We start from the raw sequence: 22,185 nt of genomic DNA, 5'->3' as shown, positions 1-22,185 counted from the left end.
TTGTGAATCAGGGGAGTCGGGGTGGGAGGACCAAGCCAGGGAGAAGAGGCGGCAAGCGCAGAGACTAGGAGAAAGGAGTCGGAACACGGAACGAGTGCTTATCTTCACTTTCCTCCACTGCAAGATGGCACCAAGAGCACCGCGTGGTACAAAAGGATACGCTACCCTTTTCTCCATTTCGGAGCGGTGTTAAAGCTTCAAGACGTATGTTTCTATTTCCGTGAAAGAGCGCGGGACTAACGGAGCCTACGGAAGGAAGCAGCACGCGTTACCACGCCGAGTAGCCTCCGGTTTCGTTTGGCGCGGAATGGGGCGGTGCCTCCCAGCAGGGGCGGAGTTCAGGCCTCGGCAGGCCCCGCCCGCGGGCCGGCGGAAGCGGCCGGCCCTCGCCTCCCAGGCCTGGGCGTGACCCCATGGGCGCACGCGCGCGCACGGCATGTTGGGAAGGCGTCCGCGCGGCGGCCATTTTGTCTTATCGGCTCCTGTTTAGCGGAGGCTTTTAGGCTGGGAGCGGGCTGGAGAGCTTGGCGACTGCGTCGCCGGCGTTTTCTTTGGTGGGTGCCAGGGCTGGTGGGAGCAGTCGCCCGAGGAAAGCACCATGATTTCGGCCGCGCAATTGTTGGATGAGTTAATGGGCCGGGACCGAAACCTCGCCCCGGATGAGAAGCGCAGCAACGTGCGGTGGGACCACGAGAGCGTAAGTCCCGCGGGCCTTGGGCCTGTGCCCGGGCGCCGTGGGGGAGGGGAGTGGAGCGGACTGGGGCCCGCCGGCGCCGCGGCGCGGTTTGGGGCCCGGGCCGCCCCGGGGTCAAGTGTCTGACCCCGTGGCCGGAGGGAGCCGGGAAGATACCCCGGGAGGGAGGAGTCCCCCTGGATCCTAAGATAAGGGATGATTTATTGTTGTTGTTTAAGTATCAAGGAAATCATAAAGACCCTTGGCAGAATTGAAAAGCACCTTAATCAGACAGGGAAAGGCGGGAAAGGAAGGAAATTTTTTTTTTTTTTTTTACATCTATAGGCTCTGGAGTTTTCACTTCATTGTGAAATAGGGGAAAGGGCAAATTCTACCGTTATTTGGGCTGAGCGACGTATTTAGACTGAAATTTCTGGTCAGCATTTGTGGTAAAAATCGTGACAGTGTATTATTTCAGTAATGGTTCAGTTTCGACGCTTATATGGGGAAATAAAATTTTAAAAGAGGTCATAACTTGGTAGGGTTCACCGTGATTTACAAATATTGTTTGATTAGCAGTACGGTCTAGTAAGCCATTCATGTAGATAATTGTCAAGGCATTTTCTTCACATGAAACTCATTTGATTCTCTTAACCCTGTAAGGGTAAATAATTATAAACCCAGTTTCACAGATGAGACTTGAGAGGCTCACCCAAGGTCTTTTGGCAAGTTAAATGGCGATACTTAACCTAATCTTTGTGGTCTTGTTCACTTTCCACAGTTCTATGAAACTGGCTCTCTGCAAATACCCTGATGTTTATCTAGTGTTTTGAACACGATGTGTAACGTTTATTTTAGGTCTTACCTGAAGAATAGATGTAGAATTTAATTTTACATGCGGTTGTAATCAAACAAGATAATTTAAAGGCAGTTACTAATCAAAATATGAAGGAATAAACAAATACGCCTTTTTTCTTAGCGTTGCTTACTCATTTTAAACATAGGCTTTCGTCAGAATAAAATTTCTTTTTTGCAGTGCGGAAAAACAAGTTGGTGCTAGACGAGTCCTTTCAATACCTTAAAAAATAAGCGTTTGACTGAAGTTGTGGGCGCTGCCTGATTCCACAGTAGTATGAAGTGTTGTGGTAGAATTCATAGAGTAATTGTGTTTTTTGCCTTGATTCTTTCTTTTCTAGGCATTTCTTTGTCACAGTGAAGTAACTTTTTCTTTTACCACTTCACTCAGTAATCTAAGCTTTGCAAAAAGAAAAAAATGAACATTATGAGTCACTTGATGGGCAAATAAGACATTTATCTAATTTGAATTGCAGAGAGAAAATTGCTTTTGATTGCCTGCTCATCAACTGGAGCAGCCTATGTCTGTGCCTAATTGGTTTTGAACAAGTGTTGTGGAGAAACCTTTTTTCCTGGTGGTATTTTATTGCCATATTGCATTAAATGTGCTGGGTTTATAACTAAGTAATGAGGCTGTCAGAAAAGCAACTTAAGTTTTACGTCATCTTAGTTCAATAAATCTGTTTTCCTTTTAGGGTTTTTTTTTCCTTTTAGTTTTAGTGCTTCTCACTGATTTAAACTTTTGGTGCTGTTGTCAAAATATTTTATGCCTTTAATGACAGATTGCACTTCATTCTAGATTCAGGGATTTGAGAAAGTCAATTGCTGGTGTTTCAGATTCTTGTCTGCCAGGAAAGGTTGGTGTAGACCAGCGTGTGGCCTCTTCTTTATAAGCAGGAATTACTATAGAGCTGGGGAAGCTTGTGGCATCACTTCCAGGTCATTTGCATATGTTGTTGGCTGTTAGTGCTAAAATTCTGGAGGAGTGGACAACCCCAGTATGTACTGTAAGGGTTTCACCATCACTGTAACCTGATATTTCTATTTATTTTATTTTTTTCTTTTTTTTTTGGGCCATGCCTCGAGGCTTGTGGGATCTTATTCCCTTGATCCTGATCTTAGATCCCTGTGGGATCAAACGCAAGCCCTAGTCAGTGAAAGTGTGGAGTCCTAACCACTGGACCACCAGGGAATTCCCCAAAATATTTTTGCATTCCTGTTCTATCTGGAAATTTTTGCCACACTTGCACTAGATGCAGAAAGCCATTTCAGCTGGGTGGGGTCCTTTTGTTTAACAATGAAATGGAAGCTTTACCTTAGTGTTAAAAGTAATTCCTAGATGTCTGCATCAGACTGATCTGTGGAATTTGTTTTAAATGCAGATATCTGTACTTCTTGGGCGCCCCCCCCCCCATTCTGATACATCTACGTGAAGGCCCCAGAAATCTGCATTTTAAAAAATGGCATCTTTATGCATTCTAAAGCTTGTGAACTACTGCTTCCTGACCCACCTCCGTAGTGTCAATACTGGGTTTTTTGTTTTAATAAATTTATTTATTTGTTTTTATTTTTGGCCGTGTTGGTCTTCGTTGCTGTGCACAGGCTTTCTCTAGTTGTGGGGAGTGGGGTCTAGGTGCGCAGGCTTCAGTAGTCGTGGCACTTGGGCTTAGTAGTGTCACTCGGGCTCGGTAGTTGTGGCTTGCAGGCTCAGTAGTTGTGCATGGGCGTAGTTGCTCTGTGGCATGTGGGATCTTACCAGGCCAGGGATTGAACCCGTGTTCCCTGCATTGGCAGGCGGATTCTTAACCACTCTGCCACCAGGGAAGCCCAATACTAGGTTTTTAATTGTCAGCTAGAAGCACTTGGGGGAAACTCATTTTTAAGTGAAGGATGCTTCTGTGATGCAAATTACTGATCTTTCATTTATTTGTAAAGATGTATGTAACCACTATCAGGGAAAGTGCTTTACTTTACAGGCCTTTCCAACTTTTGTAGATTGTTACCTTTGGATCTGAGAGAAAGTAGTGTTCAACTAAAGTAGTTTTCAGCTCAAGTCAAATCAGCTTTAAAATACTGTTCCAAGGATTCATTGACACACCCTCCTCCCTCATTGTAATATTTTACATTTCCTTGAGATTATTAGTATTTTTGTGTTAAGCAGTTTGCTCTGCTTTGTTAATCCTAAACAACCAGGGTAATGAGGAAAGCATGTGATTTCAACTGCTTAGTGTGAGCACCTTTTGGTTAGTGTTCACATGCAAAGATTTCAGTGTTTGATAGAGAAGGCATCGGTAGCCTTCTGATCATCTGAAAAGTTGAGATTGTAGGAAATTGTAAAGTTTGGTCTGGAGCTTTTATTATTATATATATAAAAGGAACTTTGTAGTTCAAATTGAAGATTTTATATTGTAGATCTCATCCCCAAAGTGAAATTAACTGTTGACTTAACTCTGATTCTAATAATATATAAAATGAGACTCTTCATAATTTATCAAATTAAAGTGTGCCCTCTTTTCAATGAAGGCTTAATAATTTATGAAGGGAATTGAAATAAATGTTCTTTTCTAAAATCTTCACAATGTTAGCAGATACCGTCACTGACACTGAAAGTTTTTTAGAAAAGAAAAAAGTTAAGTTACTGTCCACATTTTTACTTGTGACTTTTTTTAAAAAAATATATATATATATATATTTATTTATTTTTGGCTGACTGGGTCTTTGTTGTTGCATGGGGGCTTTTTCTAGTTGCGGGAGTGGGGGGACTACTGTTTATTGCGGTATGCGGGTTTCTCATTGCAGTGGCTTCTTTTGTTGTGGAGCACAGGCTCCAGGCGCACGGGCTTCAGTTGTGGCTCGCGGGCTCTAGAGCGCAGGCTCAGTAGTTGCAGCGCATGGGCTTAGTTGCTCCACAGCATGTGGGATCTTACCAGACCAGGGCTCGAACCCGTGTCTCCTGCATTGGCAGGCGGATTCTTAACCACTGTGCCACCAGGGAAGTCCTACTTGTGACTTTTAACGTCTAAAAAAGGGATTCAGAATCTAAGAAGGAAATTGGAAGCAAAAAATGAGTAATTATACCGCATGGCATCTACAAGTATTTTACTAGACAGTTTTAATTCATAGTCACCAAAATGTTTTTTCTGTCAGAAGTATAGACATCTCCTGTCCCACTCTGTAGTACGTGGTAAGTGTTGGGCTTCTTGGAATTGCCAGCAGCCTTATATGTTGTGTATATAACTGCTGTTTGCTTTTTTCTCTCCAAAACACTTACAGAAGTGAATAGTGGAATGAACTCTGCATGTAACCATACCCAGTGAAACACATTATCAACAGATGGCCAGTATTGTTTTTCTCTGTATGTTCTACCTCTTTCATTATTTTGAAGCAGTTCTATCATTTCAACCTTAAAGACATCATTATCTATCTCTAAAGCATAAGGACTGAGACTTCCCTGGCATTCCTGTGGTTAAGACTGCACTCCTAGTGCAGGGGGCACAGGTTCGCTCCCTGGTTGGGGAACTAAGATTCTGCATGCCTTGGGGCCTGACAAATAAATAACCACAATATTATTATCACACTGAAAATATTAAGGTATTTCCTTAATATTTGATTGCCTTTGGGGAACCGTGTGTCTCTCCCTCTCTCTCCCCCTCCCTCCCTGTCCCTCTCTCTCTCTCTGTCTCATTAGACTTTTTTTTTCTTCTGATGCACCGTGCAGCTTGTGGGATCTTAGTTCCCTGACCAGGGATTGAATCTGGACCCTCAAGCAGTGAAAGCGTGGAGTCCTAACCACTGGACTTCCAGGGAATTCCTGGTATCTGGTTAGACTTGATTTCTTCACAAGGGGAGAAAGTAGCTTATGTTAGTATACAATGTTTCATTGTTTTATGAAATGTGTTTAATTTTCTGATCATTTCTTGTAAATTGAGGAAATTCCTATAATTACTTTGAATGATACAAATAATACAAATTATTTTGAATGACACAAAAATGTATCATTCTTATAGTATGTACAACAGAATAGTATAGATGCAGCACTTTCCCTGAGAGAACTGTCATTTGGTAGCAGTTATGAAGGAGTAATGGGCTTTTGTAGCACAGTGGGGGAAAGTAGAGGGTCTAGAAAAGCACACATGAAAGAGGCACTTAACCCAGACTGGGGTACTTGGGGAAGGCCTCTTAAAGTGGCCTTTAAATACTGGAACCTAAAGGATTCATAGGAGTTAGCCTGAGGGAGAGAAGACAAATGTTACTAGGGGCTGGAGAGAATCTTAAGCCTGAGAAATTGTGAATAGTATTAGAGCTGAAGCCCTGTTTTTGTTGTTGGGGGAGGAGGTGTGTAGATAGATGAGCAGGAACCTCGTTTTGAATGTTTTTTATAAGCCTTGTTAGAAGTTGGGACTAAATGACATTGGGAAATAATTGAAGGCTTCTTAGTGGGAGAGAGATGTTTACTATCTCGGGTGCTGTGGAAAATTGATTAAAATTTTACAAGAAATTTGTGTAGGCCATAAAAAAGAGAGTGAACCATGACTAATTACTATGTTAGGAATTGATTTTACTATTATGTCCCCTCTGATTTAGAGTTGTTAAAATGATTTTTTACAAAAGTAAACTTGCTTTACTATAAAAGATTAAAATTAGAAGTAAACAGCGAAAGTCTGACCTTGTCTCCCCTTCCTATTGCCAAATTCCCCTGGAATAGCTTAAAAATTTGTATGTATGTTTCCAGACCTTTCCTAGTAATTTACAGACACAGATATATAAGTGAAAGTTGTCATATAGTAATGTAATGTTATATAAGTTATATATACTTAACAACTTTCACTTATACTGTGGAATCTTTCCTTGTTGGTACATGTAAATCTACCTTAGCACTTCCCTGGTGGAGCAAGGAAGAATCTGCCTGCCAATGCAGGGGACATGGGTTCGAGCCCTGATCCGGGAAGATCCCACATGCCACGGAGCAACTAAGCCCGTGTGCCCCAACTACTGAGCCCGAGTGTTGCAACTACTGAAGCCTGCTTGACTAGAGCCCGTGCCCTGCAACGAGGAGCCACTGCAATGAGAAGCCCGCGCACCACAACCAAGAGTAGCCCCCACTCGCCGCAACTAGAGAAAGCCCGCGTTGAGCAACGAAGACCCAACACAGCCAAAAAAAAAAAAAAAAAAAATCTAATGTAGATTATGTCAAATTCTTTTACCATTACCAGCCAATCTGCAATGAACGTTCTTGTACATGTAGCTGAATCATTTGTAGGATAGGTTCCTAGGAAGATAATGACTAAGTTAAACGCGTATTTTACTTAGTCATTTTGATGGATGCTGCGAAATTGTCCCACAACTCTAGTAATGTTTGGAGTGTTCCTTTTCCCAACAAAGTAATGCCAGATTTTTATTTTTTTGAATTTTGAATTTGAATTTTATTTTCAGATATTGTTTTAATTTTTGATAGTTTGACTTTGTTTAATGTGATGGAAACTTGGAATTAAAATTTCCTAGTCAGATTCATAAGATTGGTTGTATCTGCATTCTCTTAAGTGCTAGTGAAAAGTATGCTGTTGAGATTGAACTCTTCCGGTCTTTAGTGTTACCTTAATTGATCAGGAGAATCACAATTATGTTATGAGAATTCTGCTCCCCCTTGCCACCTTTGGTTATCAGACTGCTAGGTCCATGATGGACATTTAATAAAGACTTGCTGAGTCAAAGACTGTTAATATTTTTAGTTAAACATCCTCAATCCCTGGGAAGGGTTAAAAGAAGCAGTCTAAGTAGCTAGAGTTTATTGGGTAGAGTAACAAACGTGTTGATGTTCCATTTCTTTACAACAGCATCTGAAGGAGAATTGGAGAGTGGAAAGAGCACACAGAAAATAATTAGGAAAATAGGTTTTAATCTCTGTTTTGTAAGTAGCTAGATGCCTTCAGGGCAGGTCATGTGGTTGATCTCAGTTTCTTATCTCAGATGGAGTGATTGGACTAAATTATAGGTAGACCTGCTGGCATACCTTATTTGATCTACATAGTGCCTAAAGACATATTTTTAAAAGTAATGGGTAGTATTTTAAAAAACAGACTTATTTGCCCATTTCTCCCAATTCAGTAAAAGGAGAGTCTAAATTTTACAATCCCACTGTGAAATACTTACTGTCTCCTTGTTTTGTATTGAGGACACGAGGCAAAGTTACAGCCTATAGTTTTTCACAGTTGAAAAGTGGCAGCCACGATTCAAACTGCAGTATGTTGCCTCTCCAAGCATACCTATTTCAACTTGCCTATTTCATACTCTGCTATGTCTGTCTTTTCATGTTTCCTTATGCCTAGAATGTCTTGTAATTCCACTTCTGAACTTAACCAGTTCAAGCTTCACCACTTGACATTCCTGACTAAATTCCTGTCTGTTCCAGTGATGCATGTACATTTTAGTTTTTGTGTCTGTCGCTACTAAACCGAGCTTCTTGAGTGAGTCTTAACATGGTCTTGTATTGATACTTCAAGCATCGTTTTTAGCACAGTGTTAAATGATTGTTGAAGTGCCATTTTCTACTTTTTAAAATTAAATGCCATTTAAATTAAAATTCCATACAGTACTTATTAGATTTGTGTGTTAACATGTATTTTATTGGACAACTGACATAGTATATTTAGACTTAGAGTTTTCATCACTTAGAATGTACTATTTTTTGGAAAACTATTTATATAAATAAGGCTTAGAGTTTAGAATAAAACTTTATTTTATTTGTTTATTATTTTTGGCTGTGTTGGGTCTTCGTTGCTGCACGTGGGCTTTCTCTAGTTGCGGTGAGCGGGGGCTACTCTTCGTTGCGGTGCAAGGGCTTCTCATTGCAGTGGCTTCTCTTGTTGTGGAGCACGGGCTCTAGGCGTGCAGGCTTCAGTAGTTGTGGCGTGCAGGCTCAGTAGTTGTGGCTTGCGGGTTTTAGAGCACAGGCTCAGTCATTGTGGCGCATGGGCTTAGTTGCTCCGCGGTATGTGGGATCTTTTCGGACCAGGGATCTGACCCGTGTCTCCTGCATTGGCAGGCAGATTCTTAACCACTGTGCCACTAGGCAAGTCCTAAGAATAAAACTTTAAATAGCTCTGAAAATCAGAGGTATTTTAGTTTTAAAAACCAAATTCATTACACATTTTATGACAGACCTTGAAGTTAGTAGTCATCCCCACTTTTACAGCAAACTTTTGCTTAAAAAAAAATCTATTTATTTATTTTTGACTGCATTGGGTCTTTGTTGCTGTGCGCTGGCTTTCTCTAGTTGCAACAAGCGAGCGGGGGCTACTCTTCATTGTGGTGCGTGGGCTTATTGCAGTGGCTTCACTTTGTTGCGGAGCACGGGCTCTAGGTGTGTGGGCTTCAGTAGTTGTGGCTTGCGGGCTCTAGAGCGCAGGCTCAGTAGTTGTGGTGCACGGGCTTAGTTGTTCCTCGGCATGTGGGATCTTCCTGGACCAGGACTCGAACCCATGTCCCCGGCATTGGCAGGTGGATTCTTAACCACTGTGCCACTAGGGAAGTCCTACAAGAAAATTTAAGTCATACAGTATGTGGTAAAACCCAGTTCAGATCCAGGTCAGTTTGATTTTGGTGATAAATGTTATTAAAACTAAGACTCAATAAGTACTACTTGGAAATACTTCCAAAAAGATTTCCTTCCTAGAAATACTCAAGTTTGTATTTGGTTATATTTAAGAGTCAGGAGGGACCATACAGATGTTTATTCCTTTTGTTTTAATGAACAGTAGTCTTATATTTACATATGTACTTGAAAGTAAAATGCATAGTGATAGTAATAATAGTAAACTTTCATACTTATGAGGGCTGAATGCCAAGTTTAGTTTTAAAATTAAATAATATAATTTATTAATATAATTAAAACCATATAATTTGTAGCTATAAATAATGGTAAATGCTGGTAATAACTATTATTAACCTATTTCATATAGCTATTAAAATTATGGGGAATTTGTTAAATAATTTTTGGGCCCTTAGAACCAGGGTTAATAGTCTGAAAGATAAGTAGCATACCCTGTTTGTCCTCCTTCCCCCAAATGAAAAAGATTCTTTTTTTTTTAAAATCAGTTAATTAATTATTTGGTTGTGCCAGGTCTTAGTTGCGGCTCATGGGCTCCTTAGTTGTGGCTCACCTGCTCCTTAGTTGTGGCATGCAAACTCTTAGTTGCAGCATGCATGTGGGATCTAGTTCCCTGACCAGGGATTGAACCTGGGCTCCCCTGCATTGGGAGCACGGAGTCTTGACCACTGTGCCATCAGGCAAGTCCCCTGAAAGAGATTCTCAAACTGAATGTTGGCATTGGTATTTTGCTGATACACTTAAAGTGAATGCAAAATTTAACAAATCAGACTTTTTAATAATTAGAAAAGTATATAGCATTTAAAAACATTAACCATTTACAATATTATATAAGTTTCGGGTGTACAACATAGTGATTTACAATTTTTAAAGACTTTACTCCATTTACAGTTACTGTAAAATATTGGCTATATTCCCTGTGCTGTACAATATATCTTTGTAGCTTATTTATTTTATACATCATAGTCTGTACCTCTTAATACACTACCTCTGTTTTGCCCCTCCCTCTTCCCTCTCCCCATTTGTTTGTTCTCTATATCACAGAGTCTGTTTTATTTTGTTATTATATTCACTAATTTGCTTTTTTTTTTTAGAGTCCACAAATGCATACAGTATTTGTCTTTCTCTGTCTGACTTATTTCACTAAGTATAATCCCCTCCAAGTCCATCTTTGTTGTTGCAAATGGCAAATTTTCATTCATTTTCCTGGCTGATTAGTGTCCCATTGTGTATATATACCACATTTACTTTATCCATTCATGTGTTGATGGACACTTAGGATTCTTCCATATCTTGGCTATTGTAAATAATGCTACTGTGAACGTTGGGGTGCATGTATCATTTTGAATTAGTGTTTTTGTTTTCTTTGGATATATACCCTGGAGTGGAATTGTTGGATCATATATGGTAGTTCTATTTTTATTTTTTGAGGAACTTACATATGGTTTTTCCACAGTGGCTGCACCAATTTACATTCCTACCAGCAGTGTACAAGGCTTCCCCTTTGTCCACATCCTCGCCAACATGTTATTTGTGGTCATACAGAGCCTTTTTAATAATTTAAAATCGAGTGTTAGAACTTCTAAAGAAAAGAAAATGGTACAAAGATACTATGACATATGGCTACATCTATAACAGGATAATATTGATATAAAACTAAATCTGTTTAGACATGATTTTTGAATCTCAGTGTTCTTTATGAGACCTTTCTTTATAAGACCTTAGTTCTTCTGGACACAGCTTATGGAACCACATTGCTTCAGACAAGTATAAAACAATTGACCTTTGAAGCAAAAAACAATCTATTTCAGACTTAACATCCAGTTCTAAGTGTCTCGAAAAAACTCATTCAATCTTAAATTTAGCAGACCTTTTCTATCATACGTTATAGTTGTACATTGAAAATTTACCCAATAACAATGAAGGGTTATATGAAGGGAGATATTTTGGAATTTTGCTTAATAGGTTTTGGTTTGCAGTGTTATAGAATTAAACATAGGATAGATTAGTCTCGGAATATATCTGAAGGAGTTACAAAAGTACCAATGAGAGAGAATTAAAAGTCGGTTTCATGTTAATAATTCTTCCTCATACCATAGAAATCACTCAGTAAAGTGCTGGCATGTGTGAAAATATCCACTACATCTTAGGGCCTGTTACAGGATCTCTTTAAGTGAAAATACTGAACCAGATTGCTTTGAATAAGTATTATTTGGAATTTAGGCAGTGGTTTCCAAATCTTAGTCCGTAAATTGGTTCTGGTCTTTAACAAAGTTAGAACAATAAGAACAATGTGTTTTTAAATAAAAATAAAAAGTTATCTTTTTTGTGGATGTCTTTATCCAATATTTTTTGTTGCTTGGGAGTAGGGCAGTGATTTCTAATATTGTAATAGAAATAGGAAGTAATTATAGAAATAGAAAATGCTGGTACCTGTCAGTCCTGCATTTCTTGTACTGAAATCCAGGAGTCTGAAAGTCATTAATTTACCTAACTGAATGGCTTAACAAATGAAATTATTCTTAAACTTATTTGGTTGAAAGATGAAGATCATGAAATGAGAAAATAGTTATTTGGCACCCTTTTCTGGTATAGTTCTAAAACCGAACAATTTCAAAAAGTTAAATTACCTTTGTTTTTCTTCACTAGGTTTGTAAATATTATCTCTGTGGTTTTTGTCCTGCGGAATTGTTCACAAACACTCGTTCTGATCTTGGTAAGTAAATATTCTGTGTAACTTTTATCGAATTTATGATTAAAGAGAAACTGATACTTTATAATTTTGAAAAGAAGTTTTCTCTTAAAGGTTTGTTGATGAAGTAATTTCTTTCCTGGCTTAGTTTTTTGAATGTATTAATAAATGTCAGTCTAATTAAACATGGTGGCTTAATTGAATATACATATCTATTTCCACTCCCTCCTGAAACCCCTCCACTAAAATGAAAATTTAAAAACAAAAAAGGTGTAAATGGAAGAGTCGAGATAACATTAGAGATGTCAGCACATTTTTGGAAGATGACAAGTGGATGGAAGAATAGCAGAGAAACCTGTACCCTAAAAGCCTGCAGAAGGGGATATTATACAGAAGAAAGAGTTTGATCAGCAGAACCCTGGACAGGCTCAGGATTTGGAGGCATCAGGTACCATAGAAGGCAGAGTTGAATCATGGGGCTGAAAACCAGAGATTAGTCGAGTTCAGGGTTTCTCAACCTTGACATTTGACAGTTTTACCTGGAAAATTCTGTGTTTGCGGGGGTGGGAGGGGCTGTCCTGTGGATTGTAGGATATTTAGTAGCATCCTTGGCCTGTACCCAGTAGATGCCAGTAACATCTCCCAATTGTGACAACCAAAAATGCCTCCAGGCATTGCCAGATACCCCTGGGGGCAAAACTGACCCTTGTTGAGAACCACTAGTCTGTGTGGTCAGACCTGTGCATCTGGTGATTCTGTCTCCCACCCCTACAGCCCAGGAGACCCCAGGGGGTTATGTTCTGAAGAAATTGGGGTAAAGAGACTCTAGTTCATTTGAACCACAAAATGCAAAAAAAATAAAATTTTGATCATTTTCTTCTCCCAAGGATGGTACATAACTAGTATCATTCTAGAAACATTAACAGCTTGCCCTAAAACATTAAGAGCACATTAGGGCTGGATGTATCTAGATACTGGGAGTAGAGATACAGGACAGGGCAGTAATGAACAAAGATGAGACTATAAGAGATTAAATGAGTCTGTATTCTCAATAGTGAGGTTTTCCCATTCCCTTCCTCTGCCCTGTTCCTAGAAGGATACAGCCAGATGTTTTTTCCCCAGGCAGAAGAGAAGAGGATTCTTTAGAGAAAGTGAACAGTTCCAGAGAAGTGATCTACAGGTACTGACCCTTGGGGAATCTCCTAAAAGAAAGTCTTGCTGCCCGATTTTTCTATGGTAAAGCCCGTTAGTTGACAAACTCTGCCTGAGCATACCAACTTCGAGTCAGATTTTGGAAGTGTTTTGCCAGCCAAGGAATACCAGTCAGACATTTGAAGAAAACCTTCAAACACAAAGATTAACCAAAACCAACAGAAAAAAAGAATTTAGTGGAAAATGGTGGATAATGGGGGAAAACAGAAGAAAAAAGATTTTAAAGCCATAACTAAATTTAGTATCCTCAGAGAAATAAGAGAACATATCAGGAGGAATAAGATACTGTATAAAAAGGGAAGTTTTGAAAAACTGAGAAGAGTTCTTAGAAATTAGAACTAGAGAAATCTGAAATAAAATCAGGGGAAAGTTTTGAGGATAAATTTGTGGAATGTTGATAAAAATTAAAATTTGAAAAAATTATATCAGTCCAGTCCTCTAATAGCTAATTAAGAGTTCTAGATAGAGAAAACAGAAGGGAGGAAATTTTAATATTGCATTACTAGAGGACTTGACCCTCTAGATTGAGTGAGTCCTTCAAGAGCTCAGTACAACAAATGAGAAAAGATCCACACCATTGTGAAATTCCAGAACACCAGGGGTGAGGGTGGGGCACATAGGATTATCAATCAGGATGGTCTCAAATTTGTCAGTATGACACTGGAAGCTTGAAGACACTGGAGAAACACCCTCAGGATTCTGAATGAAAAAATGTTTTTACCTAGGTTAGCTATATAGCCAAATAGGAAAATATGAGGGTGGGAAAAAAAAGGACATTTTCAGACACGCACGGTCTCAACAAATTTATCTACCACCTTTTCTCTGGAAACTCATGGGCATAAACCAAGAAGGAGAGAAATAAGAGATCCAGTAAACTTCAGTACAGACCAGAAAAGGAATTTCTAAGGATGACAACTCTATTAGTGAGCTTAGAAAAAAAGCAGCCCAGGCTGAAGCAGGACAGAAAGCTCACGGAAGAAAATAAAGCTGATTATCTGATATATTTTGAATCTTGAGGGAGATTGGTATTGAGATAGTTTCTTATACCTGAGTTAAAGTGTTTGAGATGAATTTGGAAATAGAGACATAGAAAAGACTAAACAAAAGAAAGAATTCAGTAAGTTTATCAAAAGTGTCATTATAATGCACCTTTTGTTTGACTCAGCAGTTAATATAGGACTTGCATAATCAAAATATAAGTACTGAATGTTTATTTAACCTAAATTTTTGATGCCTAAGATAAACCAAGAAAAAGCAAAATAAGCATAAAATTTAGAAATATGGAGATAAATTCCAGAAGATACAACTAAAAGGGTCAAAATTGGTTGCCTTTTGGAGATGGTAAGGGGTAGGACTAGGGTGCTAGTTTTGTACTATTCACAGAGACTCGAAATTAATAAAATGTCGCTGGTGGTTCAGACCAGTGGTCTGCCCTCATCCCAGTTTTCTTCTTGGTGGCAGTAAGGAACAATTTTTTCATTCCTCCTACTCCCTCTTTTTTCTTCTCTTACGTAGTTCTGCGTTATACTTATCTTGAAGACTAAGGAGAACACTTTTCATGTGCTTACTTGGGTATGTTGCTTCATGATTCAGTAGGCTTAATTTAGGTGTCTACAGACTATTCAGTGATTAAATGGATCTTCTTTCCTTTTTTAAAAAAGAACTTTTGTTTTAGCAAGAGAAAAGTTAACTTCAATAACTTATACCTTCATATTTCTTGTTCTTTCAGGGCCTTGTGAAAAAATTCATGATGAAAATCTGCGAAAACAGTAAGTTACCTTTTGGGGGGTCATCCCCCCACCCCCCTATCATTATTTGGTTTAAAGGGGATAAGGATTGAAGAAATAATTGAAATTCGTGTAAAATGAATGTCGGACAGAGGTCCTGTTCATTAGTTGGGGGTGGTAGAAAGTGATGCAGCTTTATGTAGTATCACCATATGAGTACATACTGTATGCCAAGAATAAGCCTAAGCTTTTTTTTCTCGATCACATTTGTTTTTTTTTTTTTTTTTCTTTTATTATTATTCTTTGGTGTCTGCTCATGGCTTGCAGGATCTTAGTTCTCTGACCAGGGGTTGAACCCAGGCCCTCAGCAGTGAAAGCAGAGAGTCCTAACACTGGACCGCCAGGGAATTCCCTACGCCTTCAGTCTAAATGCAGTAGTCCATGAGATTAGTTAAGATAGAATATGAGAGTTGTAATCAATAAAGATTTGGAAGGAAAACAGTGCTTGTTTATTTTCGTTTTTATTAGGTATGAGAAGAGTTCTCGTTTTATGAAAGTTGGCTATGAGAGAGATTTTCTCCGATACTTACAGAGCTTACTTGCAGAAGTAGAGCGTAGAATTAGACGAGGCCATGCTCGTTTGGCATTATCTCAAAACCAGCAGTCATCTGGGGTGAGTATGAAATTAATTTACAGTGTTTGTAAAGTGTCCTTGTTCTCTGGAAACCCAGAGATTTCCCTTTTGTTGAAACTTGTGTTCAGGTTCATTCATTACTTTGTATTCTTTTAAAATTTCAGTCTTTATTAGTAAATGTAATATTGATTTTGCTAATCATAAGGTTTTGACCTTAAATATCAATAACTGACAAAATATTCAGCTGATTAACAAAAATTGAGGTAATTGAGTTACTATCCTTGTGATTCAGCATTTCAGTTATTAAATAAAAATATTAGGTGTGGTATGTGAGAGTTTGAATGTCTATCTCTGTATTTTAGTTGTTGATAATACATTCTGTTGTCTTCATTAGGCAGCTGGTCCAACAGGCAAAAATGAAGAAAAAATTCAGGTTCTAACAGATAAAATCGATGTACTCCTGCAGCAGGTGAGAATTTTGTGCATTAATGTTAGAAAATACTTGGAGTAGACACTTAACCAAAGAAGGTATAAGGATGGCAAATAAATACATGTAAAGTTGCTCAATGTCACTAGACATTAGGGAAATACAAATCTACAGTGAGATGCTTTTTGAACACCTATTAGAATTGCTAAAATCAAAAAGACTGACCATATCAAGTGTTAGTGGAGAGCTGGGCAAACAGTGGAGAGCTGGGCAAACAAACTATCTTACACTGTTGGGGTATGTAAAACGGTGCAGCCACTTTGGAAAAAAGTTTCTCTCTTAAAAAGTTAAAAGAGGCACCATAAGCCATTCCACTGCTAGGGAGATGAAAGCATATGTTTACACAACGAGTTGTATACCAATGTTTATAGTGGCTTTATTCATAATAGGCAAATAACACCCCAAACAAACCTGGAAAGAACTCATGTGTGTGTCAGTAGGTTAATGGATTAAAAAAAATGTGATGTATCTATACCAGCGGTCCCCAACCTTTTTGGCACCAGGGACCGGTTTCATGGAAGACAGTTTTTCCACAGATGGGGGTGGGGGGATGGTTTCGGGATGATTCAAGCTCATTGCATGTATTGTGCAGTGTATTTCTATTACTATTACATTGTAATATATAATGAAATAATTATACAGCTCACCATAATGCTGACAGGAGCTGGAGCTCAGGTGGTAATGTCAGTGATAGGGAGCAGCTGTAAATACAGATAAAACTTTGCTCGCTCGCCTGCCGCTCACCTCCTGCTGTGTGGCCAGGTTCCTAATAGACCACGGACTGCTATTGGTCCGGGGGTGGGGACCCCGATCTATACAGTGTGATACACTATTCAGTAATAAAAAGGAATTAACTACATGTAACAGTGTGGATGAATCTTAAGATAATTAGGTTGAGTGAAAGAGGTCAGAGCCCTACAGAAGGAAAAAAAAGTGCATGGTTCCATTTAAATAAAATTCTAGAAAATGCAAGCTAATCTATAGTGACATAAAGCAGATCAGTGGTTGCTTTGGGAGGAGATACAACAAAGAGGCAGGAGGAAACCTTCTGGGGTAATGGATATGTTTATTATCTAGATGGTGGTGTTGATTTCATGGGAGTCAAACCTTATAAAATTGTGCACCTTAGAAATTTGCTGTTTATGTTCTGTCAAGTATACATAATTAATGCAGGCTTCATTAAACAAAACCAAACAAAAAGACCCAAAACAACCGCTAAATGCTAATGAAGCTTGGGGTAAAAAGAGAAATACTTGTATAGTGTGGTTAGAAAGATATCCTGACTGCTTTTTAAATTCTCCTTAGATTGAAGAATTAGGATCTGAAGGAAAAGTAGAAGAAGCCCAGGGAATGATGAAATTAGTTGAACAGTTAAAAGAAGAGAGAGAATTGCTTAGATCCACAACTTCGGTGAGTAGCAACCTCATTTTGATTTACCCAGGCTGTTCACTGTGAATTACTAGGATCTATTCCGAATTGAGAACAGTTTTCTAATGTCAGCAAACTTTATTTTAAAGGGTCACATAGTAAATATTTTAGGTTTGCAGGTCACAAGATTTGTAACATAAAGGCGCTTATATTAACAAAAGCAGCTTCAAACAATATATAAACAATTGGATGTGGCTTTGTTCCAGTAAAACTTTACAAAAATAGGCCTCTAGCCGCTGGCTTGCCAACCTGTGCCTTAGATTATAAGTATTCATTTGGGCCTGGGTTTTATTTATTTTTTGTTAGAACAGATTACTCAGTTTGTATTTACCTTAGTACAGAATTGGTATACTCTTAATAATACCTTCTACTTTCTTAACTTTCAGTTAGAGAATATAATGTTTGGATATTGAACATGTTTTTGTATCAGTGTATTTGATATATCTTTGATACAATGTATTTTGTTTCAGTGTATGTATTTGTACATACAAAATACATGTTTTGGATATTGATGCTAGAATATAATTGGTCATTGGTTCCCAAATATTAAAAGGATATGTTCATATTATATTCAGTGAGTTCAATTCCTTAATGATTTTGAAAAACATTTTTAATATGGAGTCCACATTTTTAACCTGTTGAACCAAGTGAGAAATGAATTCAGACTAAAATAGGTAGCTTTTTCTTTGTTGGAGTTGAGGGATGGGGGTCTCATACTTCTTGGGTGATGTGGAAAGTTGATTGCTGCTGTCATGCTTCCTCTCTCTAAAAGTTGCTGCTCAGTATTATGGCTTTGGGGAAGTGGAAAGTAGCAGTTGACAAAATTAAAAATCTATTCTAAATGTTAAGTACTTTTGGGGGGATTTGTTTGTCCTGTCTTCCTCAGATATTCTTTTTTTAAAAAATTTATTTTTATTTTATTTATTTATTTATTTATTTATTTATTTATTTTGCAGTATGTGGGCCTCTCACTGCTCAGGTATTCTTAAAATAACTGATTTATCATTTCAGACAATTGAAAGTTTTGCTGCCCAAGAAAAACAAATGGAAGTTTGTGAAGTGTGTGGAGCCTTTTTGATAGTGGGAGATGCCCAGTCCCGGGTAGATGACCATTTAATGGGAAAACAGCACATGGGCTATGCCAAAATTAAAGCTACTGTAGAAGAATTAAAAGTAAGTTTCTTATAAACATTGATTTTAGCTATAGCTAGTACTTTATTTTAGTATGGTTAAAAATTGATCACATAGAGATATAAATCTCTCTTTGATATTTTTGCTGACTGTGTTATTTGAGGTAGTGATAATCCCTATAATGTTTTGCTTTTCATTAGATTAGCAAAGCACTTTATTTTTTTTACTCTGTAGTGTCAGGAATTTGGGAGAAAGAATATTCCTGAGGGTTCAGTCAAATAATACCTTGTGTACATACATAGTGTTGAGATTTCTCCATTTCACTTTTAGGGCATCAAATTCCATAAGTTGGTCTAAAAATGCTTCACATTAGGTAGCCATGTTTGACAGTGTCTTCATACAGTTCTAAAAAAAAAAAAATCAAACTCTATTTCCTTAGGAAAAATTAAGAAAAAGAACTGAAGAACCTGATCGTGATGAGCGTTTAAAAAAGGAGAAACAAGAACGAGAAGAAAGAGAAAAAGAAAGGGAGAGAGAAAGGGAAGAAAGAGAGAGGAAAAGACGAAGAGAAGAGGAAGAAAGAGAAAAAGAAAGGGCTCGAGACAGAGAAAGAAGAAAGAGGAGTCGATCAAGGAGTCGTCACTCAAGTCGAACTTCTGACCGAAGATGCAGCAGGTCTCGGGACCACAAAAGATCACGAAGTAGAGAAAGAAGGCGAAGCAGGTATATTGAACACATGAAACAGTGCCAGACATATATATAGTGAGTGTGCAATAAACAGTAGTAATTACTAGTGATACTCCTTGGTACTTGACCCTCTTAAGTCTCATTAAGCATGAGGATGGATTATGAGAGTTGAATCTAAACGAGTCCATCTTCGAGGCAACTTCATTGCTGTTTCTGAGGCAGTCTAAGGAGGTTTGATGCAGTCTTATTAGGAAGTCAGTGTACTGGATGGTCTTTTAAGTGCTTCTCTTCTCATTGATTCTGAGAAGACATTTAAATTATAAATTATTTTGGGTAGGGCTACCTATTTGAAAAATTGAAGTTAGAAGGATTTTCAGTTTTCAGTTCTTAAGGTTTCTAATGTAAATATGTTTTAATAGTAGATTCTATTCTTTTGCCTTTAACGGTAAGTTTTGCTTTTAATCTTGTTATTTATTCAACAGTATGTAATTCTTCAAGGTTTTTTTCTCACTGTAAATCAGCTGAAGTTGCTTTCCTTTTGTTTCAAATTATTTAAGAAGCAGAGATCGACGAAGAAGCAGAAGCCATGATAGATCAGAAAGAAAGCATAGATCTCGTAGTCGGGATCGAAGAAGATCAAAAAGCCGAGATCGAAAGTCATATAAGCACAGGAGCAAAAGTCGGGACAGAGAACAAGATAGAAAATCCAAGGAGAAAGGTTAGTGTTGATGAGAATTTAATTTATTAAGAGACTGTTTTCACTTTCTTGTCTCCCCACCGACTTACTTTTCTTCAGACACAGGCAGAGTTCCACTTCAAGCTATACTTATTTTCACTTATGAATACCATTCAGTAGGAGACAAGCATTATTCTCCCCTCTTCTGCTCTGATTTGCGAGAATGACAGTTGGCCTGGTGTTTTCTTAGAACATGTTAAAGTCACATCCTTCAATTGATAACTTGAAGGCTTATCATTTAGTTTCTTCCAAGTATTGCATTACCTTTTAGGCTTTTTAAGGTGTAGAATTCTTGGTTATTGGCAACCTTTTTTTTTTTTTTTTTTTTTCTTTTTTTTTTTTGTACTTGCTGCAGTGTTCCATAATATGTCTTGCAGAGTAAATGTACATTACTGCATTGGTGCTCATGTACAGCATTCATTTAACTCAGTACTTCTAAGTTTGCAGTGGTTGAATGCCTTACATGTGTCTTACCGTGTTTTTTATTGAAGCAACATGCTCTTTCCCCTCTACTTTTTCCTTTGGTTTACTGTGGCATTCCAGTAGCTGGTTCACTGTGCACTCTTAATGGACTTTTTCATTTTGTCTTTGGCATGTTTTCACAAGGATATTCTCATCTTTCAACTTAGCCTTCATTGAACGATAATTCTTTTAATCATTAGGGTCGCCTTTCTGCGTTTTCAGATTCTTTGTGCGTCTGTCATTTTGTATTGACTGGGCTATTCTGCTTTGCATGGTTTTCAGGAATGAGAGAAAGGGCTTATTTCTAATTTTCTTGGCTCTGCTTGTTCCATCCTCTTCTGCCTATCTGTGTCCATGTTTGATCACCAACATAATATGTGTGCTCCTGTTTGAATTTATTGTATTAGATGTGTATGTGATACTCATTATTTTCTTTTATGAAACTAGTCTATGGTTTTTGTGGGGTTTAACTGAGTTAGGAAACTAGCAGCACAAACAATGGATTTTTTTTTTTGTCTTTTATTTTTCCTCAGATAAGTGCACCTTCTCTTTTTAAAAATATTTACATATATTCGCTTTTTCTACAACATGGAGCAAATGTTAAAAAGTAGGAAACGGTAATTTTTAAAACTTGCTGTTGTGAGCTTTAGTATTTGCCATTTAAGTTCAGAAATTACTTTTGTGATTCAAAAGGCAATTGATACCAAGAGTTAACTGACTATATTAGTTTTAAGAAAGCTTCACCCAACCTTTTTGCAAGACTTTCTGTATCATGTATTTTGGGGATGATGGGTCAACTCTCAAGAGCCAGATATGGATGTCAGAGATGAAATTAATCACTTCCCTCTGAGAACTAAAGCTCTTTGCTGTATCCTCATTTGTGACACTTAAAATAGTTGCATTGGTTCTCAGGGACAAAAGCTAGCTAGCCTTCATAACTATTCGGGATCAAAGTTGAGCAATGTCACTGGTCTGACTTAAAAACAGTTTGTGTAGTTTCTAGAGAGAGCAGAAAAGATGAGTTGAATTGCTAAACTATGATCCTTATTGTAATGATGACATCGTGGAATATAATCAAACTTTTGTTTAAGTAAAATAAGCTGCATTGTGTTTAGATTATGGACAAACAGGGATTTTCCTGGTGAGATGTGGAGGAAGGAGTGAAGACTTGATTCAGAGAAAACTCTGCATCTGGTCCATCTTGAAAGATTGGGTATGCCATTATAGATTTATTTTAAACATTGGGATCTCTTTTAGAAGTGACATGATTTATTGGCTTTTGAAAATACCATGTGGCCAATTAGGCACTCCTATATAAATAACTGAAGGCCTGAACTTTGAGGTCAGATATGAGCAGTAGCAAGCATTTGATCATGGCGATGAATAAGAGGGAGCTCACTACTCCATGTGCTGTAATGAAAGCACTTTATCTGACTCCACAGACGAAAAGCGGTTTCTTGCACAAACCTATCTTTCTTAACCACCAACCAATTTAGGGTGCTCTCTTTGTCAAGAGAGGTTCCTTTTTTAATCCATAGCCCTGAAGTCCACCACACTTTGTGGATGTCCTTAGGACTATTAAGATCTACCATATTTATATAGGGCAGAAGATAAGATTATTGGACTGACTACTAGTCCTCTACGGGGCAACAAGACGACTCTTCCTCATTGAAGCTACCTGTGCACCGGAGAAGCCCATAAGGCACAAAGGGAGGACTTTCCCACAAGGTCAGTTAGAGCACACTGTACTGGCGCAGTTCTCATAAGTGGACAGACAGACATGAAGCAAGTCCTGCAGTCAGCCACTTGGACGTTGCTTTGTGCATTTTGCAAGTGTTATGGACTGAATATGCTC

At 38.2% G+C, this 22,185-nt stretch overlaps 1 protein-coding gene across 6 annotated transcripts in view; it reads left to right on the top strand.

The window, feature by feature from the left end:
• The first annotated feature begins 431 nt into the window (after positions 1 to 431).
• Positions 432 to 22,185, top strand: part of LUC7L3 (LUC7 like 3 pre-mRNA splicing factor) — a 24,971-nt gene continuing 3,217 nt past the window's right edge. For 3 of the 6 annotated variants that reach the window (XM_067020604.1, XM_059047221.2, XM_059047220.2), the window contains exons 1-9: positions 437 to 697; positions 11,784 to 11,850; positions 14,768 to 14,807; positions 15,294 to 15,438; positions 15,794 to 15,868; positions 17,192 to 17,296; positions 18,326 to 18,487; positions 18,885 to 19,168; positions 19,690 to 19,850. In XM_067020604.1, coding sequence (XP_066876705.1) covers positions 599 to 697; positions 11,784 to 11,850; positions 14,768 to 14,807; positions 15,294 to 15,438; positions 15,794 to 15,868; positions 17,192 to 17,296; positions 18,326 to 18,487; positions 18,885 to 19,168; positions 19,690 to 19,850 — 1,138 coding nt within the window. In that variant the 5' untranslated portion in view covers positions 437 to 598. Of the gene's footprint in view, positions 698 to 11,783; positions 11,851 to 12,138; positions 12,275 to 12,948; positions 13,007 to 14,767; positions 14,808 to 15,293; positions 15,439 to 15,793; positions 15,869 to 17,191; positions 17,297 to 18,325; positions 18,488 to 18,884; positions 19,169 to 19,689; positions 19,851 to 21,932; positions 22,059 to 22,185 lie in introns of those variants that run through there. The other 3 variants (XR_010838043.1, XM_059047223.2, XM_067020603.1) reach the window with 3 other exon arrangements.

This window comes from Kogia breviceps, chromosome 19 (assembly GCF_026419965.1).
Source record: "Kogia breviceps isolate mKogBre1 chromosome 19, mKogBre1 haplotype 1, whole genome shotgun sequence".
Lineage (NCBI taxonomy): Eukaryota > Metazoa > Chordata > Mammalia > Artiodactyla > Physeteridae > Kogia > Kogia breviceps.
The sequence above is the reverse complement of the archived record's forward strand: the minus strand, read 5'-3'. Positions and strand labels throughout refer to the sequence as shown.